The sequence below is a fragment of the Rutidosis leptorrhynchoides genome, chromosome 3 (assembly GCF_046630445.1).
Source record: "Rutidosis leptorrhynchoides isolate AG116_Rl617_1_P2 chromosome 3, CSIRO_AGI_Rlap_v1, whole genome shotgun sequence".
NCBI classification, from domain to species: Eukaryota; Viridiplantae; Streptophyta; class Magnoliopsida; order Asterales; family Asteraceae; genus Rutidosis; species Rutidosis leptorrhynchoides.
In genome coordinates this window covers 600202289-600221756 of record NC_092335.1, presented here as the reverse complement: position 1 = coordinate 600221756, position 19468 = coordinate 600202289, and the positions used below count along the sequence as shown (strand labels likewise).

The 19468-nt window shown below is 33.6% G+C and overlaps 2 protein-coding genes and 1 pseudogene across 2 annotated transcripts; 2 read left to right on the top strand and 1 right to left on the bottom strand.

The window, feature by feature from the left end:
- Positions 1 to 2691: 2691 nt before the first annotated feature.
- Positions 2692 to 9468, top strand: LOC139898815 (uncharacterized). Its single transcript, XM_071881595.1, has 10 exons — positions 2692 to 2819; positions 3116 to 3233; positions 3486 to 3582; positions 3838 to 3944; positions 4295 to 4417; positions 4536 to 4689; positions 4883 to 4943; positions 5026 to 5384; positions 6464 to 7904; positions 9225 to 9468. The coding sequence occupies exons 1-10, from the start codon at positions 2692 to 2694 to the stop codon at positions 9466 to 9468; spliced, it is 2832 nt and encodes a 943-aa protein (XP_071737696.1).
- On the bottom strand, positions 8047 to 8142 carry LOC139903727 (U6 spliceosomal RNA; annotated as a pseudogene).
- Positions 9469 to 12067: 2599 nt separating the features above from the next.
- LOC139898814 (uncharacterized) lies at positions 12068 to 12769 on the top strand. The gene has a single exon (XM_071881594.1). The coding sequence runs from the start codon at positions 12228 to 12230 to the stop codon at positions 12552 to 12554; it is 327 nt and encodes a 108-aa protein (XP_071737695.1). The 5' UTR covers positions 12068 to 12227; the 3' UTR covers positions 12555 to 12769.
- Positions 12770 to 19468: the final 6699 nt, after the last annotated feature.

Below are 19468 nucleotides of genomic sequence, written 5' to 3'. Positions count from 1 at the left end.
TCGTCAACACGAGGGCGAAACTCCCAGAACTAACCGACGACTATCCGCTGCTAATGGTGTCTTCGGAAACTTAAGAAGAATTAAGAAAGCAATGATTAATAAGATTGTAACTTTGTAACAGTTGATAAACGTAGTTGTATAAGCCCGGAGCAATAGCAAGATGAACCACAAAGTCTTCCCTTGCCTAATTGATCAAATGATAAAGAAGTTGTGGGATAAGTATAATAGAAAGTTTGTGTAGACAATAAGTAATGAGTTGCTTTGTGTGAACTCAATTCCTAAGACTACGGGCACCTGTAGGGATTAGTATGTGAGACCGCAAAACACATGGGGCTCACTCTTTACTTAGTATGTGAGACCGCAAAACACATGGGGCTCACTCTTTACTTGGGAATAGAGAGGGAGAACATAGCTCGTCGATTCTTCCCCTTGTTCTCAATATGTTGGAGATATTACTTTTCCATGCAACGTAAGACCTCTTTCTTTCGTAGCAGCAAAGAATAAGTTCGATCCATTTGGTTCAAGAAGATCCATAAAAAGATAAAATAACGGAAGGCGAAAGGTCGTAAACCAGTCGCTAGTTGATTAGATCGAATCTCGAATACGTAAGAGCTCATTTCAAAAGGAATGCATGGTTCCATGCGCTTCATGGTTACAATTCACCCTTGCTACAATTGCACGTCGGGTCACACACATGACCCCTTTAGAAAGAAAATCCATGATGTTAGCAAGAAATTAAATTAAATTAAATGTATCACTCCGTATTATTATTATATTATTATTTTATTATATATATATATATATATATATATATATATATATATATATATATATATATATATATATATATATATATATATATATATATATATATGCTAATAGACGTGAGAAACTTGGTCCTTTGGTCAGGGCCAAAACGACAATAGTTCCACCCCTTTTCACACTTGATTTTTCACTCTTCCCCCCTCTACTACAAACACCTTACGAAAACTACCTCAAACTCAAGGAAGTTAAACTGTCAATTTTCTAAATTAAAATAAAAACTCCACCCACACACTTCGACAGCCCGTATCTTCCTCCTCGCCTCGAGTTAAATTTCACCGAGCACACCGTTAAACTCGAAATAATTTTATGAACAAAACGAAACTAGGTACGTTTGAAACGGACACTTTTTAAAAAACGCTAAACACAATGAAAGCATGCATCTTCTCGCTCGCCGCGAGTTAAATTTTTCCGACAGCAGCGTCATACTCGAAATAATTTTATGAACAAAACGAAAATAAGCACGTTCGAAACGGACACTTTTTTAAAAAACGCTAAACACAACGATAGTCCGTATCTTCCTGCTCGCCGCGAGTTAAATTTTTTCGCCATCACCGTTAGACTCGAAATACTTTTATCAACAAAACGAAACTAACTACGTTCGAACCCGACAGTTTTTAAAAAACACTAAAGACGACAATACCTAAAACGGCGGCTAACACATGGGCCGTTTTTCCTTATGTAAATACATAAAGCTACGTTAAATATGAATACGCAGACCGAAAGTCCACGCCGCATCGCGCGGGCTGGACCGGAACTAGTTTGTACACAAATATGCATATTTTAATTTTAAATTCTTTTTAAGAGTATATATATATATATATATATATATATATATATATATATATATATATAATGACCCGTAGAACCACGGGTTTGTTTAAACGAAACAGTTTAATAATATGTTTTAGATATTAAGTGAACGTAAATGTTAAAGTTATTTAGTTTAATGACCCGTGGAACTACATAGTCCAACTAAGAAACTCGTCAGCTGAACATTTCATCAAACACCTAAAATGATATTAAATAATCCACATCCAATTATAAGAAATAATATTGATTGCCATTTTATTTTAAAAATGTAATTAAAATATAAATTTAGAATTTGTTTCTTTCTGCCTAACTTTTATACCTTCTCGTACTCAATTCAAAATAATTAATTAAAATAATTCAAAATTATTTAATTTTAATAATTAAAATAATTATTAATAAAAGTACTCAATTCAAAATAATTAATTAAAATAATTCAAAATTATTTAATTTTAATAATTAAAATAATTATTAATAATAATTAATTAATAAGATTTAATAATAATAATTAATTAATAAGATTTAATTTTAATTCAAAATTATTTAAATTAATGAAATCATTCAACATGCTTAAATTTTTTTCTTTTTATTTTTGATTTTTTTTAACAAATGAATTACCCTAATAATAACATCATCATTTTAGGATTTTAATAGAAACTATAGATAGATAGATATACTCCGTATTTTTTTTTATAAAATTGAATTTATTGTAATGTAATGCTCTCCCACGTACAAACATGTTTGAAATTGACGAAGAATGAGAATAAGCCGGTTTAATCAATTCTCCAACATTCCATAACATAATTTAACATTCATTCCAACAGATCTCTCTCATTATCTCATTTCCTTCCAATAATCGTTCTCACAAAACCCTACAATTTTGATCCATTCATCAATCAATCAATCAATATGATTTAAAATTTAAATTCCACGTAAATGATTCATTCATGATCATCTGGCTTCATGAAATTCTAATCGATCGAGTCAATGCGTTGTCATTTAATGATTGAATTTCCTTCAATTTATCCTCATTTCAAATTATAGCTAGGGTTAGTAAATATGCTGCAGGTGCAGTCGACGATTGAAGAACAGTTGATATTAAGAGCAATTAAGGAAGAATGTTCATGGGAGAGTCTTCCTAAACGTCTTCAAGCCACTTTGAATTCTAAAGATGAATGGCACAGAAGGTTGTTGTTTATTTCCTTAATCACATATATTTGCCTCTAAATTTATATAGATTACATTATATTCCCTTTCAACACTAGTTCCTGATGGACTGGAATTCATTATAAAGCTTATATTTTAGTGAGTTTAACAATAAGAACAAATCCACATGATACCAAAAGATAAAAATTATTAACATCAACCTCCAATTTCCTTGGAAAAGGTCTGAAGGTTATACCGATAGGTGTTCCGAGTTTATAAAAATTGTGTTCTTTTAAATAAAATTGATTTTTTTTTTTTTTTTTTTTTTTTTTTGTAGGATAATTGCACATTGTATAAAGAGAAGGCTCCTATGGCGCACCTCTTTTGTGCGTAAAGTATGCAAAGAAGGTGAATATTATGAGGACATGATGCGTTATCTTCGAAAGAACTTTGCGGTAAGTATTAAAAAGCTTCTTAATTTTGTTGATAGTTTACATGTTCTCTTTTGATTGTGTAGCTGCTATCATGATTATAGGATATTAAATTGTCAATTTTGATATTGATACTCATAGAAGTGCTATCATACATAAAGATAACTAAATGTCTAAACATACACACTGACATTTAAACTATTTGAAACTGAATGAAGTGTTGAGTTTTGTTCTTATGATTAAAGCATATCGTTAACATTTTCTTTTGCCTTGCAGCTGTTTCCTTATCATCTTGCTGAGTATGTATGCCGTGTAATGAGGGTTTCTCCGTTCAGATACTATTGCGATATGATATTCGAAGTCATGAAAAATGGTAGTTGGTAGTTACATTAAAATTTGTTATTTTCCTGTTTTATAATTCACCAACTACCTCATAATCCCACTTCATTAGGATCAAAATGAGAAACTATTACTCCCCATATCATAAGTTCACATTAGGTTCCAAACCAATGCGAAAATGCTTTATGAGCCATCACTTGCATTTATAATTTGTTTGATTCAGTTAGTACTTGAAAACTTTGAAATGAATATATTTTTTGAAGACTGATGATGTTCATCTTGAATGCAGAACAGTCTTACGACCGCATTCCAAATTTTAGTGCGGCAGATGCGTTGCGGCTAACAGGGATTGGCAGAAATGAATTTATTGATATTATGAACAAGTGCAGATCTAAGGTATTATCTATAGTATTTAGGTTACAAATTTGTGTTGCTATACAAAAAAGGATGTGTGTTTGCTGTTCCAAAAAGAAAAATAATAATAATAATAATAATAAAATCTCACAAACATATTCACAATGCTTGGGTCAAAATGTATATTATACTAAGTTTTCATTAAACTATACAATTTGCATGTATTCTGTACTATTTTGAAAAGTAATCACTCTGCATAAGTTCTACATGTAAGTACCTTCTTTTTTAATTATCTTCATTAACTTTAATGACTGTGTTACAATCACTGTCTAAATATTAAATGAATAATCTTTTTTTATCTAATTATTTATAATAATTGTGGAGCTATTTAGAAAATAATGTGGAAGCTGAACAAGTCAATAGCTAAAGAGTTGTTACCTGTGCAACCAGTGGACATCACAGTTGAACCTTGGTGGGGTGTTTGTCTGGTCAACTTTACATTGGAAGAATTTAAGGTACAACAGCACCCGCATATTATTGTCCTAACTACATTGATAATGTTATTAATCCTGATTAAGAGAACTTAAATATGCAAATGTATGTGAACTTACTTAGTTTGACATCTGCATGCAGAAACTCTCAGAAGACGAAAGTGCAACTATTGACAAAATATGTAAAGAGGAAACAAATGCATTCATGCTTTTTGATCCGGTTGTCATCAAGGGTCTTTATCGTCGGGGACTAGTCTACCTTGATGTCTGTGTTTACGCCGAGGATCGATTTAAAGGTAATGTTTTGTATTTAGCTTCGTGACATCATGATATCAAATTATACTATGCTTTTTTTTTACCAAAAAAAAAAAAGTTTAGGGACTGAATCTGCAATTTCGCACAAACCACAGGGACTGTTCTTGTAATTTTGTTTTTTATTTTTTGCTTTATAAATGAAGATATAGAAGGTTGACATGTTAAATATTACAGTATGCAGGCTTGAAGGGTTTGTTTCAAACAGAGAGCAATCATATGAAGACCCCATTGAAGAGTAATAAGATTTCTTATATTATTTATTTTATTCATTTAAAATAAATTTTGTTAAGTAAAAAAATTATTATGTTGCAATACAGGTTGCTTTATGCAGTTTTTGTGGTTTCAAGTGAGAATTCAACTGTAGCTGAGTTAGCCACAACATTACAGGTCCAACTTTCTCAACTACAGGCTGCTGCGTCTTTTGCTTGTCGAATAGGTTGGGCGGTCAAACTAATTGACCCGGGTTCTATTCTTCAAGAACCAAATTCTCCTACGTCTTCTAAAAATTTTGAGGACGATGAAGTTTCTCGAGCCAGTGTCGGATCTTTAAACATGTCTTCCGTTGATGGCAGCGTTTTTCAGCACGACTTGACTGATAATTCTGGCTATGCTCGTGTTGCATTTGTTGTTGATGCTAACATAACATCATATCTTATGATGGGGTCCGTTTCACCCGGTATGATCCCTTTTTCTTGAGGTGGCTATTTTTACTTTTTACCCGCTTTTTTATGTAAGTTAATATGGGTTGTTATTTCTGCGTGTTGTAACAATTACTGTAACAAATATGTTTTCTAATTGTAATAACACATTTTGGAGATATGTATGATAATTTGCTTGTGACCCAATCCTGCCACCGGTGACCATTTTTCTACCTTAACATGTCAAAGAAAACCCAAAGTCCTAAATATGGTTCAAATGGGTTTGTCTAAAACACAATGGGTCTTAGACAAATATAAAGTAATGGGTCAATTGGGACAGAATCAATCATGTCCAACAAATAGAGACGGGTCCAACGGGTCTTGTATATGGGTCCAACAGGTCGAGCTGTAAAGGTTTTAGTTTTTTGTTTTGTGTTTTAGTTTAAGCTTCGCGTTTCTGTTCTCAACAGTTTCACATTTCAACCAACGAAGCATTGCTTCAATGGTATCCAATGCCTTAGTAGGAAGGGCCCGCGATTAGTTGCTAAGCAACCCGGGTTCAATTCCGAGGAGGAGGAGGTTTTCTCCAGGATTTACTGCGATTAGGTTCCAAGCAACCAGTTCCCGCGATTAGTTGCCGAGCAACCCGGGATGATCCTTGGAGTTTCCTACCTAGCGTATGTGGGTCGCAAATGAGAGTATTCGATGCGAAAATTGCCGGTCAAAAAAAAAAAAAAAACAGTTTCACATTTCAGTCTTTAGTTTCAGTTTTCAGTTTCGCGTTTTAATTTTTAGTTTCACGTTTCAGTTTTCAGTTCCATTTTTCAATTTTCAGTTTTGCGTTTCGGTTTCTAGTTTAGAGTTGTTTTTGTTTTCAATTTCTTGTTTCAGTTTTCATATCTACGTTTCAGTTTTTCTAAACGGAAAACTGAAACGCGAAACTGAATAGTGAAACGCAAAATGATAATTGGAAGTTATTTCTCTCTTTTTTTCTTCCCTCGACAATTTCTTATCAACTACTCCGACATTACTCTCTTTTAAATTCAGCATAACTATCACATGAAATCATATTTACACACTTATATAACCATTTGTTCATCATAAACATCTTTTGCAGGCTTAAAGTCTCATGCGGTAACACTATACGAAGCAGGCAAATTAGGTCACGCAAGCATAAAAGATCTCTGCAACGATCTTAGCTCATTAGAAGGAGCCAAATTCGAGGGCGTACTTCAAGAATTCGCCAACCACGCATTTAGCCTCCGAAGTGTCTTGGAATGTTTAACATCTGGCGGAATTGTTCCCCAAAAGGGGGACAAACCCGCCATAGATTCTTCAACCAATGAAGAAACCGCATTATATAAATCACAAACCGAAGATTCTGAACCTACTTTTTATGAAACTGAAGATACTAACGATGTCCAGCTGGCATCAGAAGGTTCCGATGTCGGAAAAATAACGAGTAAACGAGTAAGGAAATATAATGTAGATATTTTACGGTGTGAAAGTTTAGCAACACTCGCAGCAGCAACACTTGATCGATTGTTTCGTCGGGATTATGAAATCGTTGTGTCAATGTTACCACTTCCTCATTCATCTGTGTTACCCGGGCCCAAAGGCCCGGTCCATTTCGGCCCACCTTCTTATTCTTCCATGACTCCATGGATGAAGTTGGTTTTGTATTCAGCTGTACGTAGTGGACCGTTATCAGTTGTCCTTATGAAAGGTCAATGTTTACGTTTGCTTCCTGCACCGTTATCCGGTTGTGAAAAAGCCCTAGTTTGGTCTTGGGATGAATCTTCGACTGATAAGTTCGACGGGCGTTTAATCAAAGGAAGCATACTTTTACATTGTTTAAATGCACTTCTTAAACACACGGCTATATTAGTTCAGCCGTTAAGCAGACATGATCTTGATGATGTTGGAGAAATGAGTACGATAAACGTCCCGTTACCGTTAAAAAACTCTGACGGTTCGGTTGCAGATATCGGGAACGAATTAGGACTTGATACGGATGAAAGTAACAAGTTAAACATTTTGTTGAGTAATTTGTCAGATAAGATAGAGTTATGGACAGTTGGTTATATTCGAATGTTGAAGCTTTATAAAGAAAGCGACCCGAATAGTTTTGCACCCGATGATGATAACGATAAACATGAATGGGTCCCACTGAGTGTCGAATTTGGGATTCCGTTATTTAGTCCAAATTTATGTAACAATATATGTAAAAGAGTGGTATCTTCACAATTGCTTCAGACGAATTTGTTTACTGAACATCATTATGCAATGCAAGAATTAAGGAGAAGGTTACAAAAGGTTTGTTCAGAGTATCAAGCAACTGGTTCAACTGCAAGGATGCTTTACCAAAGAGACCAACCAAAAGGTGATCAACCGAAAGAGACGAACAAACTTCTTATGACTTATGCCAGTCAACGATGGAATCCATTAACAGACCCATCTTCTCCTATTTCGGGATTGAGTGATCATCAAAGATTAAAGATTGCTAACAGACAACGTTGTGGTACAGAGGTTTTGAGCTTTGATGGCAACATTCTAAGGTATGTACTAACTCATCTCCTACTATTTGTTTGAATGGAGTTCGTACTAACTTTTATATATCGAGTGGTTGACTTTGGTGTTGTTTCTATACTTATATGATAATGTTTCATAATGAATTTAATGCTATTGATAGAGAAGCAGTTTTTTTTGGACCATTTCTCTATTTGTACAAGTCATCAGGGGACATACTAATCTTTTATGTATCGTTCCAATATTATCGGATATTCCCGAAGGGTTGATAGAGAAATAAATCAACTATGAAAGAGAAAATCTTGTGATCTTTCGTTTTAGCTTTTAAGTTATGTCCTATATAGATGTTTTTAACCAAAACATCGCGTTTCGGGTTCACATTTCGGATATGCGATTCGGGTTCGCGTTTCGGGTTCGAGTTTCGGGCTCGCCTTTCGGGATCGCATTTCGGGTTCACGTTTTGGGTTCGCGTTTCGGGTTTGTGTTACGGGTTTGCGTTTCGGGTTCGCGTTTCGTGTTCCATTTTGGGTTCGCATTTCGATTTCGGGTTCACATTTCGATTTCGGGTTCGCATTTCGGTTTCGGGTTCGCGTATCGCGGTCGCATTCCCGTTTTGGATTCACGTTTCGATTTCGGCTTTGCGTTTTGCGATCGCGTTCCCGTTTCGAGTTCGAATTACAAATTCTGAGATTTGAAAACCTCGAACCAAACAAAAGATAGGATTTCAAATCCTGTGGGATTTCAAATCTTGTGGGATTTCAAATCCTGTGGGATTTCAGATCCTGGGATTTGAAAATCCTTGAACCAAACGCCCCCTTACTACCTAGATTACATTCTTTGAACTTGCCCAAATAATCATGGTCATCATATAATTTACTTATTCATATTATGAGTGGTTTACATACGCATACGATAGAAAAAGTGTAAATCTTAATACATCCACAACACATTGGAGATGGTCTTAATGCTACCATGAATATAAAGATGCGCGTTAGAGATAATCTTGACCCGTTTGGTTATGATTGGTTCATTATGGGCTTTATTTTATTTCATTCGGGTCAAGTCAAACAGTTTAGCTAAAAGGAAAATGGGTAAAACGGGTTGCAATATAGTCTATTTGCACCAAAAACAACTTGTCTTTAATACACTAGTATCGTTTTGGAATCAACATTGATTCATCAATTATTTGTATTAGACAATTATTCGTTTCAAAGGATAAATCATTGAAAGTCAACACAAACCGTACTGGAAATGTCCAATTTCAACCCGTTACCTGACCATTACCTGACCCGCCCGTCTTGCCTCGTCTATCAAGCATAATCAACAATGACATTGCATGTACGATGCAGGTCATATGCCCTATCTCCTGTCTATGAAACTGTCATGGGCATGTTCGAAGAGGCCTCTGACTCGAGCAGTGGTAAATCAGATGATATGGACAGCAGAGAAGCTATTCTGCCAGGTGTCAATCTCCTATTTGACGGATCTGAGTTGCGCCCATTTGACATAGGTGCTTGCCTTCAGGCTCGACAACCAGTCTCTTTAATTATGGAAGCTTCGCTCGCTTCTGCTGCATCTTCTGGTATCAAATAGGAGTCAGAATATGTCAATAACTAGATACAAGCGTTTCATCATGCACTTATCGCGACACATACATTTTTCTTTGCTTTCTGCTTCAATTTGTTGATTCAGTGTCCTATAAGCTTCATTATGCTGCTGAACTTTCAGGTACGATACATATTTTTTTCCCACATTATTTAACACCCACAAACAAAAGGGTTGTTTCATTCTGCTGTTCTGCATAGTGGGTTTCATGGCTAGCAGAGGTGGAATTTCTTAAGGACCCACTCAGGTTAATCTCGTCTGTAACGGGTCAAATGGGTTAAAATAAACCTCATAACTATACAGTTCCAAAGAAGAGACCTTTTAGTTGAAGTGTATTGTGAAATGAATACAGCCTACTAATTCGTTTTTTTTTTTTCAAAAAATATATTATATTATTGTAATTATATATATTCTTTGTACAAAATCTTTTGATTAGATTGGACAAGTGTTATGGGTCAACCAAACCAGACCTGTATTTTTTTTCCACTCTGTAAGTTGTAACTTACTCCTTATACATGTCCATAATGTTAAAATGAATTACCAAAGTGCCATTAGCCTAGCGATATCGAGGTAACCTATTTTTTCGTGATATGGGGGTGTGTGTCTTTGCCATTCAAAAAAATGTTCAAATGAATTGTTTCAACTTCTGTTTATGTGAAAATGCCAAAAAACACTACGCTTTTTAAATCAAGTGATTTTTTTTTGGCCATTGTGGAAATGTAAATTAAATTAGTAAGTTCTGTCTATTTTCACTGTTTACTACCATGTTTAAAATTCGATCACTGAAAATATCTATGCTTCATTTTGCCTTATGATAATAGTTTTTGTCTTCTACATATTTCTCCCCTCCTGTAACCCGCAATTAATCCTCATGGCTGCTGCTAAAATTTACATAAGCTGGTGGTTCCCTTTTTGTTGTTTTTTGTGCAGGTTACTTGTTTCTGGGTTACAGTTACTACTCAACACATGACCCACGGGCAACGAGCTTACGAGCAGACAGTTTGTTTTCCAACATTTATAGGCAGTACATCCACAAAAAATATCACAAATGAAAGTTTTAGTTGTACTTTTTCAAGGAAAAAGAAGAATGGATTATAATATAGTAAAGTGAAGTTTTCTTCATAGTCAATACATTACTGCTGATTATATTGTAGTTAACATACATTACATATATGTTTCAAAATCATGTAAATTGCTCCCAAAATATTTTATTTGTTTTTGCACATGGTGTAAGAAGAGTAATGAATGTTTCGCTATCAAATTTTCTCTTAATTTACTTGCAGTTATATGGTGATTTGATCATATTTTTCTACAATATACTTAGTATAGTAATCCTGGTATTTTAATTCGGGGTAGTTGAAATTTAACAAAAATATGTTTATGCCACTAACATGAAATATCATTTCGATTTTGATGTTGTCTAAGGTAGCTTAGTGGTTGAGGTCCTAATTTCCGCATGAGGTATTAGGTTCAGACCCAACTATCAAGCCACAGAAAATGGTCGGAAACGATCACGAAATAACCTGGATATGTCACGTACATCCGAGTAAAAAATACTTCTCTTCACCGATTACTCGTATTTTAATCTATCGTTGATGTTTAGTAACCTTCCATTTATACTAGTAAAACATTAAGCTTTTGGCTAATATACTAATGTTTTACAGTAATTGAGAGTGCATCACAAAGTATTTGGAGATGTTGGAAATATTATGTAGATGGACGAAATATATTGTTGGTTTATTTATGGCAAATCGAAAAATAACGTTCATTTGACTACAAATACTTGGGCATTATCATGTCGAAGGGTAACTATATGGTTCTCACGACTCACTTCATAAATGATGATTGAGTGATGCATAAACGTATATTAACTTTAAACTCATTGATAGTTATAAGGAAGATGATATTGTCATGATTTTGTAATAATGTATACACGGTTGGGGGGAAGAATGTTATGATGTTCATGGCATATAGTGCTTCTAGTAATGATATGACACTCTAGTGTTTGATAAGACAATCGCCTAATTTGTATGACTATAATCCATATAGACACGACTTGTCATCTCTCCTTATTTAGACATGAACGTTTTAGATATGCCGCTAATAATCAATAAATGGCAAGCCCATATCCCTGCGTGGATCCTAATTCAATGAGAACTTGATAAGTCGATTTACTTACACGTCTTGTTTTTACACGTAAAGATTCTGTTGAAATTTATACATGCATAAAAAAATTTGTAATTCACTACTCTTAACTGTCTCAATGTAAACAAAATTATGCTTGAATTTAATTATTAAGGATAGAAGATATGTGTTCATAAAAATTCGATTATTATTTTATATTCGATTCGATACTCGATGCACAATCAAATGCATCAACACGTTGTAGTCAACTGGATGTCTCGCTGTGATTCTACCTAATTAGAGACGTGGACGGTGATTACTTTCTAATTATTTAACGCGGAATCTTAAAACCAATCATCAACGGCCACTATTTCGTCTCTATGAGTTGTCTTAATATTAAATCAAATTAAAATAAAAATTATCATCAAAAGCTAAAAAATAGCCTGGAACCGACTAAAAAACCCCTGTATATACCCACCTATCTCTATACATCCGTATCCGTATATATAAACCCTCGCTCCCTATTCCTCTCCCACACTATTACGCTCTCTCTTCCTAAAAGCTACTTTCTCGCTCTTAACTTCCAAATCAAGCTTCGTAAACAGATTTAGAGTGAGATAACAATGGCGGCTTCAAGCTTCGTTATGGTGATGCTATTCGCGTTGATTGCCGGATCTGCTTTTGCTCAGTCGCCAATTGGCGCACCGACCGTTTCTCCGATGGTCGCACCAACTGTTTCTCCGATGGCCGCTCCAAAATCATCACCGACTGAATCTCCAATGGCATCTCCACCGGCTCCTCCATCTTTCGTCACACCTACCGGAGCTCCGGCACCGTCGATTGCTTCTACTCCTACGGGTTCACCTACTGCCGCTCCTAGTTCCGCTAGCTTAAACGCCGTCGTTGGATCTGGATTCGTGGTTGTGTTCGCTGCGGCGTTGGCTCTGTAGAGGGATTTGAAGTTGATTTTGTGGTGATTTATTTTTTTCGTTTGTGATTCTTCCGATTTATTATTCGTTTTATTTATTTTAGTTGTTAATTTAGGTTTATTCTTATTCTTATTATTATTTTTTATGAATCACGAATATTGTAATTAATCATGATGATCATGATCACGATTGTATTATGTTTGACGGTTATATATTGATCTATACTCTTATGTTTATTGATTTATTTTTAATTTCAAATATTTGTAGACGAATAATTGCCATCTTACATTACGCACATATGTAGTTTATTCGTAGAGGTTGATCATATATGGACGCTTAAATCGAATTAATGCATATGAAAATTGTTATTGTTATGTATAACTAATTCAAATAAAATGCACATAGTTTAGTACACGTGATAAATGCACATAGTTTAGTACACGTGGTTAATATATGGCTTATATTCGTATCATACGGTAAAATAGCTTAACTGTATTCATTGTATGGTACAACTTACAAGTGGTACATAGTTTGTAAAGTACAAGTGGTTGACGTATGGGAAAGTTGTAAGGAACAAGTGGTTGATGCACAAAGTTGATATATTGTGCTTTGAGTTTTTATTCAGAAGGTGGAGAATGTCGTTCTGTTGGAAATGGTGTGTCATTTTGAAGCAGGAACCCATGTGCAAATGGGCATCTTTAGTATATTGAAGGTGGCATGTGATGCTGTTCATTCTTTGTTTGGTGTTATTTCTATTCATCTATTGGATCGTTGGGTCCACTGACACTACTGTGGATTCCAGCTTTGTGCTTATTGTGCCCTGTATGTTTTTTTTCCGATGATATATGTGTAATATTTTTCATGTGAGTGGAGTTGTAAATGTTTGTCTTTTGATGAGTGCTTGGTTGGTGGAGTTCTGTGGTGCTGCTGGTGCACCTTCCTGTTAGTGCTAGCAATTGGATGTCGCAGTTTATGGTTGTTTATTTGGTGCTGGTCTCCCCTGTTTGGTGTTTTTCTTGTTGCCAGTTTTAGGTGTTTTTTTACTCCTCGGTGTTCAACCACCTTGTTGGTGGTGCTCATTGGTTAGGCCGGCGGTGGGTGGCTGTGTTGGTGGTTGTTGCTATCTTGTGTCCCGGTGGTGGTCACCGGTTGTGGGCGACATTGGTGGTTGTGTTGGTAGTCAGTCGGTCTCGTTGATGGGTCACCACCCTGTTGATGGTGGTTACCGGTTGTGAGCGGCTGTAGTTGGGTTGGTTTTGTTTTCCATTGACTTGTCGGGAGGATCTCTATTCCGTTAATGGTGCTTTTCTCTGTGTATTGTGATAGGGGGTGAGAGAGTGGTGACAGTAGGTGTGATTTGGGTGCCGGTTGATTTACCGATGCTGTGATTTTTCTTGTCGAATATTGTTATTTTTCGATTGCGCCTTCGGAATTGGACCCGAAGACGATCTCCCTGTTGGAGATCCGATTCTTGCGTAAGGGGTGAGACCGGTTTTCGCGTTAGGGGTGGGACTGGTGTTTGCAAATGAGCTCTCGTTGTGTAGCGGCCCAAGGAGGTTCGCAGCTGTCGGGGATCCTTTGTTCCTGATTTTTGGTGTTTTTCCCGAAGGTTTTATGGTTTGCTAAGACTGTTTTATTTGTTTTTGTTTACTTATGTTGGTGGTCGGTGATCTCCCGATGGTCGACTGTTGTATTTTTCTTTATGAAAACACATTAAAATCCTATTCATTCATATAATTAATTTATTGTTATGATACTAAAGTCAAAGAAGGTGGATGCCAATTTCCACATGAATTCAAATTTCATTACTATTTCACCTAACATATATCATTGAAGATACGGATGTATAGTAAAATTTTAGTATTATAAATATCAATCAGTTGTAAGGATATTGAGTACACAATCATTCAATAATATTTCATACTTCCTTCTTTCTTCTCTATTATTACTCCGTAGTAGATTATAATTGAAATAAACCACTAAAGGTAGTTATAAACTACTAAATTATAACATGTTATCAGCACGAAGTGCTCCGTATAATCAAGGTTTATCTAAGCAAGCACAAGTCACTAATCAAGGTAAGAAATTCTTTAACGATATCTTCTATTATTTATTAGTAAGTTAAATATTATTATCATCGTAAGTAAAATTATATTTCTGTAATCTAACTTTTATTAACTTCACTAACATTTATATTTATGTTATTTAAGTTATATATGGTCGGTTATACCGCCTGAATTATATTTCTGTAATCTAACTTTTATTAACTTCACTAACATTTATATTTATGTTATTTAAGTTATATATGGTCGGTTATACCGCCTGAATTATATTTCTGTAATCTAACTCTTATTAACTTCACTAACATTTATATTTATGTTATCTAACATTTATGATTACTTATGCAATTAATCATTATTTATTTCATGCATACTAATGTTTATTCTTAAAATTTATTATTTATGCATAATATGTTTATTCTCTTAATCTTCGTATTTATACTAAATGTATTTATACTAAATGTATTTATAGTAATCGTATTTGTACTAATAAAATCTTTTATTAAAATTATTATTAATACAACGAGTAAATAACAGTCGTTAACGTCAACTAACAACGTTACAACGGTCATATATACATAACGGTTGTTAACGTCAACTGACGACGTTATAACGACTATATTTTTCAAATATAAAATAAACATATCCGTTTTCACATTTTCACAAATCAATCTTCATTTTCTTAGATTACCACTCTCAAAAAGTTTTTTGTAAAGATGATTCACACAAGGATGATTTTTCCTATTATATTGGTCATACTAACTATCATCATTGTTGCTAATATACCAGCGGGTGACCCTATATTCTATTCTGCTCTTATGATTTTATCATTTGTAATCATGCCATTATTCTGTTATTTGCTACTTATGAATTTAAAATGATTATAATTTCATTTTATTATTTGTCTATGAATAGAAGTTGATTGTGATTATGATTTATGTTGTTCACTTTTTTTTATAATAGAAAATGTCGAATTTAAAAAGGCTTAAATTTGCTCCTTTAAAATCAAGTGGGAACAACTACTTAACATGGGTTATGAATGTAGAAAAACATCTCGAATCAATCGGTATTTTAGAAACCCTGAATGAAAATAACAATTGTTCCGAACAAGAGAAAGCAATAGCAAGTATTTTTCTTAGCAAACATATTGACGAGTCCTTAGAATCTACATATTATATGATCGAAGATCCAAGTGTATTATGGAAAATACTCAAAGATAGATACGATATTAATTATCAAGAAATAACGGTGATCCATGAAAGAATAAAATTGAAGATGTTAGTAGACGCTCTTATAAGAATCTCGGAGATTCTTATTAATGATCTGGTAACATGGATCATCAGTCTAGTATTTCTTGAATACACGAACATCTTGTTTATCTCTACAAATAAGTCCCAAAAGAAAAGAAAACGAGAGTGAATCTGTTGAAAAATCTCGATTAAATAAACCCTGAGCTACCTTGAGACTTGAATGGTTTGAATTTTCTAAGATGTCTAGCTTGTTATGTATTACTCATAAATAAATGGTTTTAGACCATAACGCATATGTTTATTAAGTGTTATCTTTTATATACTTCAGATTGTAACTTGTTTGCAGGTAATATAATTTGATTATCTTGCTGAAATATAACTCATTATTTGCTTATCTTATTTGAAGTTTTAGTATGAATCCTGCTGAAATACAACATCAATTAAATGGTAAAGACCTATGTATTGCAGATAGTGATAACATACACACTATGATCAAATCTAAGAAATATTTCATTGATTCAAATCAAATGAAGGAATTATAAATACTATATCAGGTATTGCAAACTTGATAAAATGAAAGAGAAAGGCAAAATTCATGTTACCAAATGGTACGAATTTTCTAATAAATAAAGTCTTGTTTTCTCTCAAATCAAAAAGAAATTTGTTAAGCTTCTTTGATATATATTATAATGGATATGATTATCAGTCAATGATAACCGAAAATAAGAAATACCTATGTAGCACCGAAAAGCACATATGATGAAAAGCGCAGCGCATATGATTAAAAGAGCATATGATGAAAAGCGCATATGATGAAAAGCGCAGCGCATATGATTAAAAGCACAGTGCATATGATTAAAAGCGCATATGATTAAAAACGCAGCGCATATATGAAAAGTGCATATGATGAAAAGCGCAGCGCATAGGATTAAAAGTGCATATGGTGATTAATGAAAAAGCACATATTGTGATTAATGAAAAGCACATATGGTGATTAATGAAAAGCACATATGGTGATTAATGAAAAGCACATATGGTGATTAATGAAAAAGAATATTGAGAAAGAATTACCAATGTTTCTTGAAAGAATTCAAGGTTATATGTATAGACCAATTGTGATTACCCGAAAATTTCTGACCAAATTTAAACTTAATCTTTGTATGATTAACATTTCCGACACGATAAGCAAAGTCTGTAAAACTGAATCTCAAAATTTTTGAACTACTTTTATATATTTAAATACCCTTCGATTGTTTTCGACGATTCGCGAACAATTATATGTAAATAGATACATATATACTATAACTTGAAATGGTAACAATGTATTAATTGTTTGATACCGTACATTAAACTTATTGGTTTACATATCTATTTGAATATATATGATAAGTTGAAATATTTATTATTAAAATTTATTTATAAATAACTTCCAATGTGTATTTAACAACTGATTTATGTATATTAAAAAGATATATACATATATATAATTTCAAGTTATTTAGTAAATGATGGTAACATTCGTTTATTGATTCGATTGATATTCATATAAGTTAACTAATGCGTTTAAGATGAACCAGTAAAACACTAATTTGCTACAGTATTTTCAAATTGCTACAGTACCCAAAATGCTACAGTGTTTTCTAAAATCACTATTTGCTACAGTGAAATTGACCTTGCTACAGTGAAATTGACTTTGCTACAGTAAACACTATTTTAAAATATATTTTAACAAATAGAGAGACGATGATTTATAGAAGTAAATGACCAAAACACTCAAATGTATAAGTTATATTTTGAGTGATATAATTTAGGGATAATTTAAGGCTATATTTTGACTAAGGTATGTGTCCCAAAATGTAATGTACAAGTTTTCTGAGCGTACGGAGGGACATTCGAAAAACCGGAACCGGGACATAAGTCGAGTGACGACGTACGACTTATCGAAACAAAAATTACAAGTCAACTATGCACGTAAATTTAATATAATATATAATTAATTATATAAATTAAATATATATTATATATATATTAATATTTAATTACGTCGACAAGCTAAATTACAAAATCATATGTGAGCTGGAAAAGGGGTCCATGCGATCGCATGGAGTCCCCTCACAACATCCATGCGATTGCATGGCAGGGATTTTCAGGCCACATTATAAAAGCTCGATCATTTTGGCAGTTTGAAGAACACACATACACATACACGATACATCTTACATTTATATTATTATTATTATTATTATTATTATTATTATTATTATTATTATTATTATTATTATTATTATTATTATTATTATTATTATTATTATTATTATTATTATCATTATTATTATTATTATTATTATTATACATAAAATACTACGACGAAGTCATGAGTGTGTCATTTTAAAAATGAGTTTTACGAGCGGGATAGAGCTAAGGAAATTATGGGTTATTTCCAAGGAGGTTATGGGTAATGTTCAGGGGTATATTTATGAATCAAACCTAGTGTTTATCATCTCCGTTACGTCTACGTACTTTCCTACAATATTGAATTTCAATATTGATACGTTGAGATCTACGGTTATTTGGTAATCCGAGTTTCGGTCACATTTTGGTGAACGACTTTATATGCTGCTAAGGTGAGTTCATAGATCCCTTTTTAAATGCTTTAAATATTTTGGGCTGAGAATACATGCAATTTATTTTAAACGCAATGGATAGAAGTACATACTTAATTCTACACTGAGTTTGAACCGAAAATCCCTTAGCTTTGGTAACAAGTAACTGCCAGTTATAAGAACTGGTGGGCGCGAGTAGTAGTATATGGATCCATAGGGCTTGATATCCCCGTCCGAGCTAGAGCACTAGCCTTTTAACGGACGTATGCTATTTGAGAAGCGTACACGTTGGTTTGCGTGTATTATTAAGATGATTATACAAAGGGTATAAATTATATATACGTTAAGTTTAGTTACCAGAGTGCTCAATTTCATAGAATATTTTGATAAACGTTTCTGGATTGAACAACTGAAATCTTGTGATCCACCTTTATATACAGATTATGCGCAACATTAAAACTATGAACTCACCAACTTTTGTGTTGACACTTGTTAGCATGTTTATTCTCAGGTTCCCTAGAAGTCTTCCGCTGTTTGCTTATATGTTAGACAAACTATGTGCATGGAGTCATACATGGCATATTTTTCAAGGAAACGTTGCATTCACCAAATCATCACCATGTATCTTATTTTGACTGCATTGTCAATGGAAGTATTATTGTAAATTATTATATTAAGGTGATTGTCTATATGTAGAAATCATCAGATGTCAAAAACTTTGGATTTAAATATTCATTTATGATGTGCCTTTTCAAAAGAATGCAATGTTTACAAAACGTATCATATAGAGGTCAAATACCTCGCAATGAAATCGATGAATGACGTGTTCGTCCATATGGATTTGGAGAGATCGTCACACCAATTCATCGATCATGTAGACCATTTTGATATTTCATGGTTCTAATAGACGCATCTAGCGGATGGTCTCATGTTTGTGTGTTATCAAGCCGTAATATGGCATTTGCAAAGTTTCTTGCACAAATTATTAAATTGAGAACACATTATTCTGATTACACCATTAA